The 20,903-nt window shown below is 41.3% G+C and overlaps 1 protein-coding gene across 1 annotated transcript in view; it reads right to left on the bottom strand.

Annotated features, from left to right (window-relative positions):
- The window catches only part of LOC129768868 (serine/threonine-protein kinase Smg1), a 101,290-nt gene that overhangs the window by 67,507 nt on the left and 12,880 nt on the right, over positions 1 to 20,903 (bottom strand). The window contains exons 3-4 of the mRNA XM_055770806.1: positions 10,816 to 12,252; positions 2,516 to 3,583 (exon numbers count right to left, since the gene is read on the bottom strand). Coding sequence (XP_055626781.1) covers positions 2,516 to 3,583; positions 10,816 to 12,252 — 2,505 coding nt within the window. The remainder of the gene's footprint in view (positions 1 to 2,515; positions 3,584 to 10,815; positions 12,253 to 20,903) is intronic.

Raw genomic sequence — 20,903 nt, 5'->3', positions numbered from 1 at the left:
CAACGCCACCAGATCTACGGCCGTGCGCACGCGATTGAACCACTCTGCACACGTAGAGAAATTGACCCGGAAGAACGTTCGTGCCGGTTTCTCTGGACTGGGTAAGGCGAACGCAGTTCCCTCTGCGGCGTTATAAATGGCTTTCTCCAGTGCCTCTAGGAAACCAAGTAAAATCCGCGCGTGTCTTTGGTTGGCCATTGAGACGCCAAGATTCTTCACCGTGCCTGACTCCTTCAGTGCCAAAACCCGAGCATTTTGCTTGATTACCGATTCAATCTTTAGGAATGTTTCCTGTGGTTTTCCAATGGGAGTTCGTAGCTTGTTGTTTACACAGAAATGAGCTGCTTCCCATTGAATTCCCAACGAGATGCCAATTTCATAATACCCCTGTTATAGAAGCTCGCTTCCTTATTGGCAAAAAACTAGCCAATTTTCACAGGCCTCTTTTGTGGCTATCTTCTGACTACCTAACTCGTTCGCCATGGACAAAAACAGGTGGTAGTCACTTGGTGCAAGGTCCGGACTATACGGCGGATGCAAAAGAACCTCCCATCCGAGCTCCCGGAGCTTCTGGCGCGTCACCAAAGAAGTGTGTGGCCTGGCGTTGTCCTGATGGAAGACAATGCGGCCTCTGTTTATCAAAGATGGCCTCTTCTTCATGAGTGCTACCTTCAAGCGGTCCAGTTGTTGGCAGTACAGGTCCGAATTGAGCGTTTGGCCATAGGGAAGCAGCTCATAATAGATTATTCCTTGACAATCCCACCAAACACATAGCAGAACCTTCCTAGCCGTTAATGAGGGCTTGGCCACCGTCTGAGCCGCTTCAGCGGGCTTCGACCACGACCGTTTGCGCTTCACGTTGTCGTTAGTGACCCACTTTTCATCGCCAGTCACCATCCGCTTCAGAAACGGGTCGATTTTGTTGCGATTCAGCAGCGATTCACATGCGTCGATACGGTCAAAGATGTTTTTTTGCGTCAACGTGTGTGGCACCCATCTAGCTTCTTTGTGAATCCAAGCTTCTTCAAATGATTAATAACGGTTTGATGACTTATCCCCAGCTCTTGGTCGATGCTACGGCTGCTACTATGCCGGTCTTTCTCGGCTAATTCAGCGATTTTGTCGCAATTTTCGACGACAGGCATTCCGGAGCGTGGCGCATCTTCGACGACCTCTACACCAGAACGAAAACGTTGAAACCATCGTTTTGCGGTGGAAATGGAAACTGTATCGGGTCCATAAACTGCACAAATTTTATTGGCAGCTTGAGATGCATTTTTGCCTTTGTCATAGTAGTACTGTAAAATATGTCGGAATTTCTCTTTATTTTGCTTCATATTTGCGACACTATAACTCACGAACGACTTAACCAAATAAAACACAGTCAAGGACTATATTATAGCGCTAATATAAAATACCTTTCCAACAAGCTATAGTATGACTCGATACAATGAATACAACTAGAACTACGCGCTTACAACGACACCTCGCGGAAATACCGCAGGACTTTTTTGACAGCCTAATATAATCGAGTCCGACCTCCATAGGGTATGTGCACCAATTATGGAGTACATATGCAACCAACTTGCAGAAATTGGTGAATAAACACATACTCTATTTTAGTTAAAAAGTATACAAAAGTATACTTTTTCTAGCAGTTTGAACTCTGTTTTTGAAGATTCTTACTGATATTTCGATGATTAATTGACTAAATTGTGTAGAAAAACATGTTTGAAAATGCCACTTCGATATACCCATCATGGTAATAGTGTTCCTGGAATTTCGTAATAAGTGTACCTATTACGGTAATAGTCGGTGTCACATGGAAAAAGTGTTAATAGGATTCAAATAATGATTCAATAATAATTTTTGAATAGAACTATGGCTCTAAATTTTATTCCTAGTATGCAATACTATGTCGTTAATTCTACACTCGCAAACATTATGGGAACGGAGCGCGAAGTCGAAGTTGTTAAGTGATTAAAACGCTGTAACTTTATGAAAAACCAACGCATGAAGAGGGGATATACATTATTTTAAAGCTTCATTGAAAACATCAAGTTTTGAGATGTAATACTTGAATGCTTCTACCTTTTTGTGCGTAGTTGTATTGGATAACAATACTGGAAAGAAAAAAAAACGATTTTTTTTAAACATTTTGTAGATTAACACGTTGTTCTATTAACCAAGTCAATAGTAAATCCAATTATCCTTCCCCCTCAGGACCCTTTCTCGTAGTTTCTCTGCAAGAGAGACGAACCAGCCTACGACTAAAAGTCTTTGTAATAAAGGACCAAAAAATGGCCAAAAAAGTTGATATGTTCAAAGCACTTCAAACCTGTGCTGTAGAGTAGAACTTGTTTTGTTTTGAGTTGAAATCATGCCAGCAAACTAGGCAAAGTTATCAATAATGTAGTATTACTCTGGAATATTGCGTGATCTAAACGGTAATACTGAATACTGAGATAGTAATCCAAATTCTTATGAAACATATTAGGAAAAAAAACACACACACCTGATTAGAAGTGAAGCTCAAAAGCGGCACCGTTGCGCGCTGTATTCCACTAGTTTCCTCCGAGATCAGAAAATCGTGCAGCTCAGTAAGACGCTCGGTGAATATCAGTGACAGTGTTGTCTGGTCTACAATGAAATCACGAATGTGTCGATCTAGATTAGCGCACTCAGGATCCCTTAGAATACTCATGAAACCCTCGACAGCGGTTTCTCTATGACCTGCAGCTTCCTCAGCTGCCATTTTTATCCATAAATACTTTCGACCCGTGACTCGCTTCGTCCAGACATAAACTCCATACAGAGCGTCATTTTCCCAGTTCCGCAACAGCGCCCATACCAGCGACATGAGCGTATGTTCAAAAATCGGATCATTGATCTTGTTGGCCAGCACCAGTTCTTTAAGTACTGCTTCCGAATAGCGAATAACCATTTCGGGTTCCATGCAATGCAACGCCACCAGATCTACGGCCGTGCGCACGCGATTGAACCACTCTGCACACGTAGAGAAATTGACCCGGAAGAACGTTCGTGCCGGTTTCTCTGGACTGGGTAAGGCGAACGCAGTTCCCTCTGCGGCGTTATAAATGGCTTTCTCCAGTGCCTCTAGGAAACCAAGTAAAATCCGCGCGTGTCTTTGGTTGGCCATTGAGACGCCAAGATTCTTCACCGTGCCTGACTCCTTCAGTGCCAAAACCCGAGCATTTTGCTTGATTACCGATTCAATCTTTAGGAATGTTTCCTGTGGTTTTCCAATGGGAGTTCGTAGCTTGTTGTTTACACAGAAATGAGCTGCTTCCCATTGAACCCACGGGACCAGCGAGCGCAAATCGTTCAGAGCCATCTCGGCGTATACTCGACTTTTGTCATTGTTTGCAAACCATGATTTCACAAACATTTCCTTGAGAAAGTCGTCGATACATTCTGTGTCCTGCTGGAAGCCGATTCGTTCGATGAACTCTCGAAAATATTGTGACCGCATATCGCCCGTTTTTTCCGTGCTGACATACCAATGTTGCAATCCGTAAATGTGTTGACTCCTTAGTTGATTGTTGCCGCTGAACTGACTGACCTACAATAAAAAGAACAATGATATAATGCTCGTCTACAATCTGTTTGAAAATTTGATGATGTTGATGGTCCCGCCACCTTCCCCTGTAGAGGTTTGAGTGAGACGGGTTAACCGGAAGATAATATTTTTTATTCCTCAGCTTTGAAATCAGTTCAACAAAAACAAAACAACTGATTTTACTTATAGTTATAAATTTTAAAAAAATGTTATTTTATTACATTATTCATAAGAGAAGCCAATAAATACTCAGTCTTGTTCGCCACAGAGCCGATTCGACCCCGACAAGGCCTTCGCAGTCCACCAGAGCATAAGTTCAATAAGTTTTGGATAGACAATGAGTATCCCTATCCAGAGAAGTCGAGAAACTTCCTTTTAGGATCCGGTAGGATCCTAGACCGGTTCTGACAAAATTTTTATTTTATATCCTTTATATCTGTGAGAGGCGCGCGAGGCTCAAACTTTTGTAGATTACTTTTTTTAACTGAACCGAAGAAAACAACAAAATAAAAAATTGAAATAGTTCAGACATGATTATGATAAATATAATTTTTGAAAAAATTATGAATGTATTTTTAAGAGAGTTTGTATGTCATCGTTCAGGTCTGTAAAATTTATTTGATGAATGATTCTCACTGTAAAACGATGTATAAGATATCCAAAGGCAATTTTTTCCAATTTTTCTAATGATCTCAAATATCTTCCAAAGTATCATCGAGTTATGATATGGCAAACAAAATCGATGACCACGAGATTTTCAATAGGGAGTATCACATATACATCCCTTCTCGAGATGTGGAGATAGAAAGCGAAGTCTCCGACGCGAGTTTGAGTGCCGATGAATTGAAAGCGACGGATTCTTGTGAAAACTCGCTATTTGGAGAGTTTGTGAAGGTTCTGGATGTTAGGTAACTACATTCAGCAGCCTAACTAGCGTCAACAAATGTGTTGACTTCTAGGGTTTCGTATATGTTGGTGGTTGCATCTTCAAAATAGCAGCATCGAATGTGGATCTCCTGAACAAGGCAGAACAATGCGATCCACATCGACCAACGGCTGTAGATGTGATCGTTGACAACAAGCTGGTCCCACTGTATCTTCGAGCGCCATACTCCCTACATCAAGATCTTGCAAGAATCTTGAAGAATGTTGTACTTACTTCAGAATCGATGCGATTTCTTTCCGAAATGAAGTGGTTCATTCTCCGCAGACTGCCAGAGCATTTCCAGCACACGCTCAGTGCTTCCACTTTCCGTCAAGTTCATCTCTCCAACTCCGTCCACTGACCCTCCACCTAGATAATCCAAAACATCTTGGCTGTCTGTATTGCAGAGCAAATGAATAAAACGACTTGTACAGTTGAATGCTTGCAATAGAATGAAAATTTTATTCTATCTCTTAGCAACTAATAATAATCCTTGGTGACGCGTATTACAATGCTACTACGATTGCATTGCTCCTCCCTAATCCGTGATGCCTGTTAACATTCGGAACCATCTGTTGCTCCTGAACAGCCATCGGTTCCTCCATCAGCCTCGGTTATACCGAAACGATCGATGATGTCTTCGATATAGGCATGTTGGTCCAATCACAGCTTGCTTTCTTCACGCTTCCTCGTGATTCTCGGTGGGGTCGTCGCAGAACCCCTCCGTAGCTCATCGGATCATCTATTATATCCTCATCGCTTGTCGTGTTAGAGGGTAGTTGAGGAAAATGAAAACGCCAGGAAATGAAGTTTAACTAACAATGGGCTTGATCACGAACCTCACTTCATGGTGAAGACGAATTGAATTGTATGCAAGGTTATATACATTTCATTTCGTTCTCACCGTGAAGTGACGTTCGTGATAAGGCCCAAAATCACTGTACTTACCTGGGCACGGCACTCGCTACCGCTACCGCTTTCATCTGCTGGTCTATTCAGTTGCGGTGGGAGCGCACTCCACATCATCAACATCATCAGCAGGCTCGACTGTACCACACACAAGACGGTCACAGAAATCATTCCAACAAAGCTTCATAAACTCCACCGGCTTCACTGGTTGTTCCCCCTCACGGATAACGACACCTTACTCCAGGACGGTAACGTGCGGTTCATCCTATCGGCCACCCTGTTCTGCTCAAGCACGTGGTTTGATGTCGAATTTCGCCAGACTCCAACAGCTTCTGAAAATCTGCATGCACATATTCTTTTCCGTTGTCTAAACGCAGCATTTTCATCTTCTTACCAGTTTGTCTCTCCGCCTTGGCCTTGAACGATTTGAACGCCCCCGGTGCTTAATTTCATTGCTTCAAAAAATAAACCGCCAATCGTTTGCTCGCGTCATCCAAAAATGTCATAACGACTTCCATTCAACGACGGAACATTACTGGACCGCAAAGGTCGGAGTGTACCAATTCCAACAGCACCTCAGCTCGTGACTCACTACTAGGGAACGAACGCTTCGCATTTTTGCCCGCCAGACAGGCAACACAATTCTTCGACGTTCCGGCTTGAAAATCGATTCCGTTCGCAATCCGTTTTGGCTTCTTCAACCCACCTTCGTGGAAATGTCCAAGACGTCGATGCCAAAGTTCAATTCCGCTTATCAGAAGTGACTTCTCCGAACGATTGACTCTGTACAGGTCACCTTCCTCGACACCGATGAAAACCAGGTCGCCGTCTTCATCCCGAACTTCACATTTGTTCTTGGTGAAAATAACGATTTGTCCCTTTTTGCAGAGGCTAATTACGGATAGAAGATTTATAGCTAGTTCCGGGATCTTCAGCACTTCGCTGACATCGATTTGACTATCGTCGCTGTTCGACATGACATTTATCGTGGAACAAAGTCCCAGAAAAGTTGAGGATTTCGTTTCGTATTCGACTGTACCATAGAAATATAGTTTTCGTATGATAACAGAAGAAGTTCTCTATAACTTGTTTCCACTTCGCGAAGATTGTTGCGCTCTCTCTCAGATTTTGTTCGGAGGAATCTTTTGCGTACTTTTCTGAGGGTGTTGCGTAGATGTCGCAGCTCAGGAATCCACCATGGTTTGTCAATAACGGAGGCTCGTCTTTTCCGAGGTACGTGTTCAGTTAATACTTGATTCAACTTATCGTAGAAAGTCGAAAGTAATTCATCCGCAGTTCCGTCGCTCATTATACCGCCCCAGTCAATGTTGGTGAGTGTGTCGTTCAATCGGTCGAAATCACAGGCTTAAAAATTGTATGACACATTTTCATTGCAGTCTTAAGGTGTGCCTGAGTTGTTAACGTTTTCATCGAGTAATATAATAAAAGGTGGATGGTGATTGTCCACAGGTAAAAGTGAAGTAGACGGTGCTAAGAGATCTAATTCATCTGGTCGGTTAACAAACAATGAATCCAGTAGCACATTATTTGTGTTCACGAGATTGCAGATTTGTTGGAAGCCAGAGGCAAACATGTTTTCTATAAGAGACTGCTCGGCCTCAGATGAAACGTTTGATGGAATGTAACCAAATATAGCATTTACGCCACCGGAGATAAGGGAGGTTAAAGTCGCCTACCGATATGATGATGTCGGCCCCAGAAGAACGATCTGCTATGCGTGAGTCTGCGTGAGTGGAATACAAATCCGGACTGGAGCACCGTGGGAGATAGATGGCCACGATATACATCGAGCGATGTGCAGTTTTCACACGAACTGCGACTTGTTCAAACCGATCGCAATTCGGTAGAGGAACAAGTTCATAATTCAGGTGCTTTTTCACAACTATCAGCACCTCTCCTCCCATAGTAGAATTACTGGTTAAACTACTACGGTCGCATCGGTAAAGTGTGTATGCAGATGTCATTTCTGCGTCATCAATGTCGGTTCGTAACCACGTTTCTGTAAGAACAAGCACATCGTAATCGCAGCTCAGCAACAGTGAACCTAGTTGAACAATTTTGGTACGTAAACCTCTTACGTTCTGGTAATACAGCGAGAAAACATGATCGTTCGACACGGAGTTGCTTTGCGGTGTCCAAACTGATGATGACGAAGGATCAATACACGGTGTCGTTCTGCTGAAATCGTTTGAGGTATCCGGTACAAAAATCAACGGCATACAAACATCGGACGGGTACTTGCCTGTGGCGTTAGTGTGGAGGTCCTAAATTTTCCTAGGCTTTCTCTACTCTCGGATTTATCCGTCGGCACGCCTCCGATTTCACCGATATACACGCTTTGTAGATGATCTACTGTTCTTTGGTGCGCAGTATACTGGAGTATGCTGCTACTGTTTGGTGCCCATATTACACATCGCATATAATTAGTATTGGACGCACACAGAGCAAGTTCATACGGTTTGAACAACGTCAACTTCCATGAAATGATTCTCCATACTCCAACCGTTGCCAATTGTTCGTCTTGAAACCCCTATTCAGAAGCTGGATCAATATGCAGCACTTATTCGTCTTTGACTTGCTAGGAGGCAATATTGACTACTCTGAAGTTCTAGAACAAATCTCGTTCTATGTTCCACCTCTACGTTTCCGGAGTTCGTCATTGTTGGCACTTTCCCGTCACAGGACCAACTGCGGTTATAACAATCCGGTCGTCTCATGTCTTTCCATGCGTTCCATAGTACCTCTTGAACATACTTGATATCCAAGGAAAACAGCTATGTGTTCCTATCAGAGACGCGTTAGGAACTCGCGACGTCTGCTATAAGAATTTAATGCTTTTGTGTTTCTTGTCCTCTCAGTCGCCCACCTCTGACAGCTTGTCGAACACCAGATGATATCCCTGGACCTAATGCACAATGCTACAGTGTGTATGGTAACTCTCGATTGAAACAACAATACTCCATTTTCATATCCCAACTCAAATCGAATTGGTTTTAGTATTATGTATCTTTTTCAAATTAATATTTTCAGTGTACTAGATTTAGAGCAGAATTTGTCTCGTAGAGAAATATAAAAAAGACGGGTGGGTAATGTCGGGGACATAACCGGAGTGACGTAGGACTATACAAAGGGGACAGCTTTTATTAAATATATATTTTAAATATATTGTTTTATTTTCTTCTCCTACGTGAATACCTACCTATCTGCCTGAAAAATGGATTAGTTTACTGTTTACTCTTTATGAATATGTTGATGGTTCTGAAAAGAACCTTTGGTGTTGTGTTTTTGTTATCACTCGATATTCCCATCTTGTTCGGTTAAACCTTCCTGTTTAGCTATTGTTTTTTTTTTTTTTTTTTTTTATCTGTATTATAGTGACTTTCAACTCATTTGGCTGGTTCGTCACTTTTACTTCCATTTTTGGAAGAATGTCGGGAGTGAGAATTGAACTCGTGACCTTTAGCGTGAGAGGCATGGATGTTACCACTACGCCAGATCGCCTCCACTGTTTAGCTATTGCGTTTGCCACTCGCCACAGCTTTCACAGTTGGAAAATTTCTTCCCATCCAGCTTTGTGACATATTGTACAGTAAATTACATTCAATGCGACGTGCCGAAGCGCCACTCAGTGTCGCATTGGAGGCGATTTTAATCTGTAATTGAACATATGCGATGACAGTGGTACAGTGACGCCTTTAAATGTGGGGTTATAATTTGGATCTCTATGTTTACAAAAATTTCCAACTAAATAAGTCGCATTACATGTCCGTCCAATTAGCTAAATGTCGAACTAATTGTAAATTACTGTACTTTCAATCTGGAAACAATTTAAGAATTGGTGAAAATTGAATAATCAGGAAAGTCCCCAACTATCAATAAGCTCAGAACAACTGCCAAATTCTCATACTCATCAGATCCTGGCAAACAAATTATGAAAAAATCAATTTGTGTTTTATTATTATTTTGGATAATGTTTTAGAAAGCATTGAACTGTATTTCCTAAACTCTTTTTTGGAAGGTTTAATGGCCCTGAAAAGCGCCTTGTTTTATGGAATGGTTCCAATTTAGAAAACTTAGTACTCGTGGTTTTGAAAAAAAACCATTTCGAACGCCCTCGATGCCGCCTTGTTCTGGATTTGTCACCAAAGCAGTTTGTATAAAGAACAAACTTTTTTCTTCTGCTACCTGATGCAGTTTTGCGATTGCGTTTGCCACTCGCCACTCGCTGCAACTGCCTGTTGTCTTGATGTCCACCGAACCGAATGTGTTCTGTTCCGAATGCGGGTTTTCTTATCGTCGCGAGCAGCTTTGCCAGCTAACTCGATCACTTCGGCGGCCGAAACTATATAACGCTGGCTAAGTGGACTGGTACACTGGTACTAACGCGCTCGGCCTAGCTACCCTTGCGGGGAACTCCAGATCAACACGGTTCGAGCGGGATTTTGCCTTTCCCTTCACTTTTCCTCCTTTACCATGTCCAGACATGGCTGCTTGGGTTGGTTTGTTGATGTGTTGTGATGCGAACCGATGTGGTGTACGGTTTGAATGAGAATGATCGTTACGGCAGCGGAACGGGGATTTTTAAGCTGTCTGGCTGGCTCGAGAATTACGCATGTGTGAGACAGCGACCAATGTTTCGTTCATTTTTTTCTTTTTCCTTTCCAATGGTGCTTCATTCTATTTCGCTGCTGCTCTGGTTGCCCGTTTTGGTCGGTACGATTTGAGGAGCACAAAATGGACCAATCAAAAATGGGCACATAGGGCATTTTGACAATGCTTGATATTTCCCAATTATTCAATTATTTATCTCAAGAAAAATGAAATGTTATTCGTTATGATAGATGCGTAGATATATTTCCTATCAATTGATGCAAAAACCTTTGCGAGCTATTGAGAAATGCTCGAGTTATAAGCGTTCCAAATCTTGCATTTTTTCCTACTTGTTCAGTGCCTAGATTTCCATTTCACCCCCTATATCTTCCGGTTAGACGTAGTCCTACGTCAAAATTTTGGGTTCGTAAACAAAGCTAAGTCAAAGTGGTCGAAACGAACAAAAATCACTCGTTTCGAAATGCGCAATGTCACCCCTGACCGGTCCCACAAAAATGGTTGCCGCCCTAACCTCGAATAAACCGTGAGTAATCGGTCAAACAGATTTAAGATGAAAATGATAGAATAAGATGATTGGCTGTGGAGGCGAATGAACTGCAAAGTTTAAAGCCTCTTAAAAACAAAGAAACAAACATAAGATGATTTAAGATGAAATAATGTAATCAAACAAACACTGAATTAGCCGCTCAGCAGAACTTCTACGATTGAGTCGCACAAATAAACAATTTGAAAAGAAAAAACAAGATAACAATTATGATCTCATACGAACCTGTTTCAAAGAAAACCGCAGTGGCAGTTTCCCAAGAATTGATGAAAATATTTCTCGAACCTCGCTGCTGACCGAGCACATGTGGACACAGCAAACCTCCGCAATGCTTTGATAGGTGTTCGCCGCGAGTGATTTATACGAACTAACGAGATCGAGACATTTGGCACAACGCAATATGAGACCTTCATCCGGTCGCACACTGATGTCACATATGCTGCGTATTATGGCATTGAAACTGCGATTGTCCAGCAGTACATCGAAGTAGTGGGCCGCCTGCCCAATTATTGTACGACACCAATCCAGAAGTAGCTCCACATGATGAATTGAGCTGTCCTCCGGCAATATTTTCTCAAGAAATTCGATGATAAAGCGGAAGTGCTCCGCAGTTGGACTCGTTGTAGAAACCGGTGTACTTTCCAGACCCATGCGGTTGAATGAATCCAGTATCGCGTAATTTTTGGAGCGCAATAGACTGCTCGATGATATGAAGTTACTGTTTTGGATACAGTGCTGGTAAGCTACACGAATGATGGCATAATGCAGCTTTTCATATTTCATACATAAGTCGGTGTTTAATATGTGCAACTTATCTAAAAGCACAACCAGGATGCTCGGTTGAAGGGTCCACATGACAAGTATTGAATTATTGGCCATCGCTAGGGGTGATAATGTCAACAGATTAAAATTGATAGCGAATTGAGCCTGTGAATTAACAATTCCGTTATCTGCAACGCTTTCGTGAATCGTTTTCATGGCATTATCCAAATCATCCAGAATATACTTATATGCCTCTTGGAGAACATTCACATTCTTGATTGCCAACACGCGGTGATACAGCTTTAGTAACCCTTCCTGTATCTCACGTGACTGACGGTATCGTAGTTTAATGAACGGATATTTTCGGTCCCAAATCATCAGCAAAAACTCGGAACGCAAATTTGCGGCATAACATTCCACGTATCGGCACAGCAACAGTAACAAACTTGTTATCTGACGTTGATTTAACTCGTCTAGAATCTCAATCTGAGCTCTGATTATGGGAAGAATGCTTTCACTTCCCACTGTATTGGCACTTGATTCAAGTAGAAGCAACAGGATCAAACTTTCATTGACAGGCAGAAGGACCTCTTCGGGACAAGGTTGTCTGACTACGGCCTTACTAACCTTTACCACAAGCTGGAAGTTACTGTCCACCATTTCTTTGCCAACCGATTGGAGCAAACCTTCTGGGCTTACAAACAGGCATTTCATAACCGTGTTAAAAGCATCCAACAGCGAGCTAAACGATATTGCCGATGAGTTTTGTAGCTCATCACTACCTCCTTCCAGCGTCTGCAAATCCTCGTAGCAAACTCCGATATCCTCGACAAACTGGCCCAACAAGCTCAGCGTGAATTCTAAGTCTTCATTCCAAAACACTTTGAATGATTGCAAAACCTGTATTCGAAAAAATAGCAACATTAACATGACACAATCGATAGAAAAAAAATGGAAAGAAATTTTATTGTTCACACGGGCACTCAGTTATCTTTTGAATTGTTTGCTGTGTTTGGTCATTAATGGTAAGATATGTATGACCAGCAGATTAGCAACACTGTTACCGACAAGCCACCAACCTGTAAGCACAGAAGAAAGGTGAAGAAAGGCTTTCAGCCATTCAAGTATAAGATCGTAACGAGAAAACATTCATGTATTACCGTTATACAATAAATGTACAATTAAACTATAATTGAGTTGTTATTGCCTTCGTTTAGTCACAACACTACATTGGCGACGAGCTAGTGAATACTGTAGTGGATTGAAGTGAAAATGTAAAAACGGAATAAAAAAAACCAAGGCAATTGTTAAACTTCGGTATGACGGTTGGGCATTGAAAATGGCGGCCGGTGCAGCGTTATTCCGTACATTCCACGCGGAGATGGAGGAGTGGGAGCTCTATAGAGAGCAGCTCGAGCAGTTCTTTGTGTCGAACAAGGTGGAGGATAATATGAAGAAAGCAGTTTTGATCAACCATCTGAGTTCCAAAACGTATAAGCTACTGCGAGACTTGTATCATAGAGACATAGACATAGAGTATGTGGAACTATGTAAGACAAGGGATTGCTAAGATGGCCGCCTTTCAGTAGCCAGCATAGAAAATCATGAGCATAGAAATCATAACCTAAAATTCAAAATGAAGTGCTCCGCGCGATTCTTCGGCTGTGATTTGAATTGCAAATCGTCAAGAAAGCTTCCGGATGGGTATCCAAACATCGCTTGCCAAAAAAAAACTATCCAACGTAATCAAATATTAACATATATGACTCCAAACATTAAACAATACGTGAGCCCCCTAAGCGCGAGCCCTGTTTTATGCTGCCTACGCTCAATTTGCATTGGATGGGATAGGGTTGCCAGAGCCCCGATGTAAGATGCTTACTACACATTTTACCCCTCCTATAGTAGTGCACAAGGAAAGAAGATTGTTTTTCCGTGCACATCGACACTAAAATGGGAACGAATCTGTCAATCAATGGATAGTGCGAATTAAGAACCTAGCAGCCAACTGCAAGTTTGGGGATTCGCTTCAACATAACCTTGTCAATAAGCTGGTGGACGGACTGGAAGGCAAGGCGTTCGACAGAGTGTGCGAAGAAGACGAAAAACTTTCTCTAGAGAAGGCGCAAGAATTGGCCCTAAAATATGAAGTAAATGAACCCTCAACCCCTCTCCACTTTGTGAAGGGCAGACAGACTGGAAACTTCAAGACAAGCGAGACGAAAGCTGAACCGCGGCGAGAAGCATCGAATGGCAAGTGTTTGGCATGTTACAAGACGGGGCATTTCAAACGCGATTGCAGATTCAAGGAATACATCTGTAAGAAGTGTCACAAGAAAGGCCATTTGAAGCTGGCGTGCGATTACCAGCGTAATTTTTATGTGTCAGCGGACGAGCATACGATCCCAGAAGACGATGAGAGGCAGGCAAGTGTGGATCAAGTGGACTTACATCAAAATTACATACGTAAGGATGCTACTATCAGTTTGAATAAAATTGGAGCAGATAGGAATGTAGATTGGTACAAGATTGAGGTTAGAATAGGTGGAAAGAGCTGTATGATGGAATTGGATTCTGGCGCAGATCTTTGTGTTGTTTCGGAAGAATTCTACAGACAAAAACTATCTCGGTGGCGTTTGGAAAAATCAGATCTGAAGTTACAGTTGTATTCCGGAGAAAGGATGAAGGTGCTGGGAGTTATCACTCCTACAATTGAATACAATGATAAAGTTCGGCGTGTCTTATTTGCGGTAGTAAAAGTGCGTGGCGCACCCTTGCTTGGCAAGAATTTTATGAAAGCATTCAATGTAAAATTGGCAGTGTTACATAATGTGAATCTAAGTGAGGAATCAAAACTAACGCAAATTCTGAAACAGTATTCGAAATTATTTGAGGAAGGTCTAGGGCGTTACAAATACGCTCAAATTAGTCTGGAACTGACCGATAATGCAGTGGCTACTTTTAAGAAACCAAGACAGGTTCCGTTTAAGTTCTAGAACGAAGTATCGAAGGAATTGGATAAAATGGAAAAAGACGGTTTTATTACAAAATGTGATAGCAGTCAGTGGGGGACACCACTGGTTCCGGTGGTCAAACCTGATGGTGGCATACGTTTGTGCGGAGATTACAAAATAACGTTGAATAGTTTTTTGATAGATGTGAAACATCCGTTACCAACGGCGGAGGAAATTTTTGTTAAGTTGAACGGTGGCAGAAAATTTTCTAAATTAGATTTATCGAAGGCCTACAACCAGTTTGAGTTGGATGAACGTTCAAAGGAGTTGTGTGCTATTTCAACAACCCAGGGTGTGTATCTAATGAATCGGTTGCCTTTCGGAGTCAAGCCGGCCTCGGGAATAGTCCAGCGAGAATGAGAGAAACTGTTCTGTGGTGTGAAAGGAGTTTCAAATTTTTTGGACGATGGTATCATTACTGGATCCACGGATGAAGAGCATTTACAGCGTCTCGAACAATTGTTCGAAATACTTGAAAGAGCAGGTCTTAAACTCAACAAAGACAAGTGTCAGTTTTTCAAGGGCCAGGTAAAATTTTTAGGTTACGTTATTACAAAAGATGGTTTGAGGAAGACTGATGAGCGAATTGGTACAATAAGAGATGCTCCCGAGCCGAAGAATGTGACAGATGTAAGGGCTTTTGCTGGTTTAGTTAACTACTACGCTAAGTTAATACCGGGTCTCGCGGATATTATGAGTCCACTATACGCCCTACTTCGGAAGGGTTCGAAGCTTCAATGGAGCGAGGAATGCAAGAAGGCATTACAGACCATTAAGGATGAAATTTGCAGAGACGTTACTTTGGCACATTTCAATCCGAAATCGGAGCTGTTTTTAACATGTGATGCCTCCAACCGAGGTGTTTCAGCTGTGTTGAGTCAAAGAGAGGGGAAAATTGAGCGGCCAGTGGCTTTTGTTTCCAGGCTTCTTCACCCAGCTGAAGTGAATTATAGTGTTATCGATCGCGAAGCATTGGCTATTATCTACGGCGTCAATAAGTTTTTCTAGGGGGTCTTCGTAGCCTAATTGGTTGCGTGTCCGCTACTAAGCGAACGATCATGAGCTCATAACTCAGGGCCCCTCAACTGACCATCTTTGTGTGTTATTCTAGCTAATATGCCCACGCAACAATCATCATGTATCGGTGATCCCAGTCCCTTACCGCTCACATTTTCGGTCTGCTGCATTGGTAATTGGCACTATTAATAACGCAACAATGGAAGCCCCATATCAACAGTCCCGCTGTGAGCAGCCCAACTGTGAACATTCAAACAATACCAATATTCTTACGCCGAAAAAGGCGACATGTGTTGTGCATCGATAGAATAGGAATTCTCTTAAGCCTAAACGGCTACTGTGTAATAGATAAAAACAAATGTTTATCGATAGATAGCGATACTCTTACGCCTAATAATGGTAACAGTGTAATATATAACAAAAGTTATCTTAAGATAAAAAATGTACACGAATGAATTCGGCTCTGTTACAGCTGAATTGCTAAATGAGCCTAATAATTGTTTGGATAAAAAAAAATAAGTTTTTCTTATTTTTAGCTGGCAATCAGTTCCGTATCCGAAGGGATCACAAGCCGTTACTGAGCATCTTTAATCCGATGAAGGGTATTCCTCCTATCGCGGCTAGCAGAATGTAGAGATGGGCTCATTTCTTATCCGGTTTCAGTTATGATATAACACATGTTCGGTCTCAATTAAATATTGCTGATTATCCATCCCAGTTTCCGGTTGAGTTTTGGAAGGTTTGGAAAGAAGAGGATTCCTATTTAAATTTTATTAATACTGATGAATGTGGACTATTGAGTGTGCCAAAATTGTTGGAAGAATTGTCAAGAGATGAAAGTCTAAGCAACGTGATCCAGGCGTTAAAAGGTGATAGAGATAGTTCGACGATTGAGCACAACCCATATGCAAAGTTTATACAAGAACTTTCCTTGGAGTATGGCGTGATGATGCGTGGTTGTAGAGTGGTGGTACCGTTGAGGTTGAGGCACCAGGTTCTGTCTAAGATTCATCGGTCCCATCTTGGCATAGTGAAAACCAAAATTGTGGCGAGATCGGCTGTTTGTTGGCCGGGTGTTGACGGAGACATAGAAAGATATGCAAAAAATTGTTCGGCTTGTTTGTTTCGAAGCCAATCTCCACCAAAAGCACAACTGATTCCATGGAAACCACCAAATAAGGTTTGGAGTAGGATCCATATAGATTTTGCGGGACCTGTTCGTAACACGTACTTCCTTATCATGGTAGACGCCTTATCGAAGTGGGTGGAAGTTTTCACCATAAAATCGTGCACAGCGCAATTTGTTCTGGAAAAGCTAGCTGAATGCATTGCCAGATACGGAATTTTTGACGAACTTGTTAGTGACAATGGCACCCAGTTTGTGGCAGCCGATGTTGAAAAATTCCTGACAGCGAATGGCATACATCATAAACTGAGTCCAGGGTACCCTGCAACAAACGGTGAAGCTGAGAACATTTTCAAAACTTTCAAAACATCCCTTTTAAAGTGCTTACAAGAGCAGAATATGAATGTTCACATTATAGTTGTCAACTTTTTGATGGGCTATAGGAAAGCAGTGCACTGCTCAACTGGATTCTCTCCTGCAATCATGTTCGAGGAGGAGGGACATACGAAGTTCGCTGGTTGATGATACCAAATCGCTTGCAAGGCACGGATAGTGAAGAAGCTGCTAAAACCAATCTTGAGCAGATGCAAAAAGTTCAGATGAAACATTATGCTGGAACTAGTGAAGCTGTTTTCAGCGTTGGAGATCAGGTCGTGGTACGAGACTATACAAATACTAATAAAGAAGCTTGGGCATCAGCAGTGGTTACTGAAGTGCTCGGAGAACGGAACTACCAGGTGCAGTTAGATTCCTCAGGAAGATTGATCAAGCGACACTTGAATCAAATAAAAAAATACTCACGCGAAAATCGAGACCATACCCTTCAGAATAACACGAAGCAACAACCCAGCCCAACCCTGTTTGATAGTGGATTGGCACCAAAAAAATCATACGTAACCAAGGATGGTTCCAATCGTATCAACGAGCGCTCGTTACATTCTCTTATTTGATTCATTCAACGCACACAATAATATGTTTTAAATCACTCATGTAACAGTAAACTGACGTGTCAACGAAAACACTGAATGAACACAGCGTGAGAGTCATCGTTTGGTATCTGTGCGCGTGTTCATCGATGCTCACCTGTATCATTTTATGATTCGTTCGTTAGTTTCTGCTGTCGCTCTACTATCGTTTCCTGATCCGATTGGGTGCTTAGCCTCGGAGCTTTGGATCGAATCGCTTTGTGATAGAGTGGTGTCGCTCTCAGAAATGAATTGAATCGCAAGGCAAAAATGCGATGCGATGAAAATATAACTTTTCGATGTGCTAATGTTCGCAGGTGCGCACCTAACAGTTGTCGTCTAATAACTTTTAAAAGGAAAGCCAATAGGGTTCAGTTTGCTTACCAAATTGTAACTATATATAACCTTCGAAACGTAATTTATAAATACTTCGAGTTTTGCTTGTCCAATATTTATTATAATACAAATTGTCAAATGCGGACTTTTCGGCACAAATTCACAGCCTATGGGGCAAACGATCGCACTTATTGAAATAAACTTGTATCAAAAATAAATCATTTATCATTAGTAGCGTGTGTAGGCACCATCTAAGAGGGGATGTGTAGTTGATTACTTGCTGGCTAGACTGATTTGTTGTAAATTTCGAAAAGGCATACGATGTATCCTCATGAAGCTAGATCTCGTCCCTCTAGTTTTGTAACCTGGTTGTATCCACGCTGGACTTTGATGGCTTTCGCAAAAACACCAAATCTTCGAAGAAATCGTTTTGTCCAATGGTCTGCAATGGATGATCAGTTTCTCCGACTGCTCACTCTCGACTAGAGATGAAACGGAATGTTGATTTTATTTTCACTCCGGATGATCAAATTTTCCGGATTTATAAAAAATTTATAAAAAAATTAAAAGCAAATCTCCCGGTAAACGTAAAATAACTATGATTTGTACTGACTTATTTGTATAATGCAGTATTTTAGCCACAAATTGACTAGCGCCCCATGAGGGAGGAGTAATGTTTTGAAATTCGAAAAAAAATCATTGCCTTGTTACAGCTCATGAACCGAAATATTATTCAAATGATCAAGTCCAAATACAAGCAAAAGCTTGGCATCTAGGATCCAAGGAGAGTTCGATGAGATGGTTAACCGAATCAACATTAGGGATGCTATGTTTTGGGTGGCCGAGGCTTGGGACGAGGTACCGACTGATTGCATTGTGAAGTCAAGAAAAATATTGATATCCCGTTGTTGACTGTAAAAGAACGCATGAACGCATTAACGGTGATTTTATGGTTTTCGGAAGACTCAAGACTTTTCTGTTATTAAGTTCTTAACAGAAGAAAATCTGTTCAATATTCCTTGCAGAAAACGTGATACTCTATTAATATGTGTTCTTCATCTTCACTCAGTTTTTAAAGTCAATTAATTCATCCTCTATAAAACAAAATTATTGATTGTCAGCCTGGGAGTCCATTTGCGCGAGTATATTAGGGTTCAAAACAGGTTAAAAACGTTTTGTTGGGAAAAGTAATGGATACAATCTGGAACGTAACGTTATTTGATTGTGTGAAAAGTTCTTTCGATTTACATTAGAACTGCCTTTCTTTTCTGAAGAAACATTCCGCAAAAACTGAAATATGTATATTCGGAAGATTACTGTATCGTATTTATTTTCCATCGATTGGTGAAACGCTATACTCCATGCGACAACTGATAAATATTGACCATCCGGATAACAGAAAAATTCTTGCAATCAATTTTATATCACATCTGTGTGTATATTCGCATGCCCCACACTTTTTTATTCGATGTTTTCTTCTTTACGTTAGCCATGTGGTCCTGATCTTTTGTCGTTAAAAGTTACCTACTGCCGGTTTTCCAATTTCCTTTAATGCTGCAAACAAACAAAAACAGATTACTGTACCACAAAAACAAACTACTGTACATTTACAAAAGAGCATTTACAGCATTTACAAAAGATAACATCTTTTATCGCATATACAATTAGCCCACATTACACTAAAATATGTATAAATAATTTAAGAATAAGTAGGGGCCATTCAAAAACAACTGATCGAATAAAAACCGCAGCTTTGTTCCCTGCTTATAAATTTTTGTACGGTATGCATCACAATATACAGACATTTGCTGCATTGACCCCAAAAACGCTTGCTGTCGGTATGATAATTGTTCAAATGAGTGCAATCACGGGAAAATTATCGTTTGGCAGTAGCATCAATATCGTCAGATGATAGTGACTTGGGGTTGGAAGTAGCAGGATTTGAAAGGGGAAATTGGAGATTTAGGGACAGTGCAGGCAGAATTATGAAAAAGTAAAATTTCTGATGAATATTTTTATTTGATTTGTTACAGATGCTCTTGACTGAAGTAAATTCACTTTACAATAATAAATTTGAAAAAAAAATTAGTGCGGGGGTGTAAGATATGTATGACCAGCAGCTTAGCAACACTGTTACCGACAAGCTACCAACCTCTATGCACAGAAGAAAGGTGCAGAAAGGCTTTCAGCCATTCAAGTATAACATCGTAACGAGGAAACATGTATTACCGTTATACAATAAATGTACAATTAAACTATAATTGAGTTGTTATTGCCTTCGTTTAGTCACAACACTACATTAATGCTATGAAAATGCGTATTTGGGATTTGCGGTATTTATATATGAATATACTGACGAGGTGCGGCAATCCGAATTGGTCGCCGACCCGCCGTCGGAAGCGGCGAATTCTAGCAAGCATACCCGTGTTCCACTGATTGCACGGTTAGTTTGAAACATAGCAGACGACCCTTTAGTTAGGTCCGACCGAGCGTTAGCGAGCTTCGGACGGCATATGTTAGTAAATCCCGACGTTTCATGCAATTTTGAAACTTTTTGCATCGAACTTTTTTTCAAACCCCGATTTCATGGAGGAAGATTTTTCGGTTTTCAAAAAAAACAAATTTTGATGTTTGCGACACTAGTAAATGAAGTCCATTTGAGCTGATATTTTGCATAGGGCAGTTTTGCGTGGGAATCAACATTTTAAAGAAAGTCCGGTTTGAAAATTCAAGATGACCATTTTCATTGACACTTTAACTGCTAGGGTGTACCGTTTTAAATCCGCACACACTCATATTACTCTAACTTTTGATCCGTTGGGTAAAATTAATTGAAATTTTGCGTAGAGATGATTAAATGTGAATTGTTTACACTCTGTGAGTTGATTTCATCAGGTGCGCAAAAGTTTTCAAAATTGCGACGAAAGAGCAAGTGCGTGCGCGAAAAAGTATTGCACGAGTTCTTCGAGAATAAGAATCGCGTCGTGCCAAAAAATTGTAAAAAAGTTGGGAATCGCGAATTCCACAGTGTCTGGTATCATAAAACGATTCGAAGAACGTCTGACTGTTGATCGGAAGAAGCGAAGATCCTAA

This window comes from Toxorhynchites rutilus, chromosome 1, assembly GCF_029784135.1.
Source record: "Toxorhynchites rutilus septentrionalis strain SRP chromosome 1, ASM2978413v1, whole genome shotgun sequence".
Taxonomy (NCBI): domain Eukaryota; kingdom Metazoa; phylum Arthropoda; class Insecta; order Diptera; family Culicidae; genus Toxorhynchites; species Toxorhynchites rutilus.
This window is presented reverse-complemented; position numbering and strand designations above follow the sequence as displayed.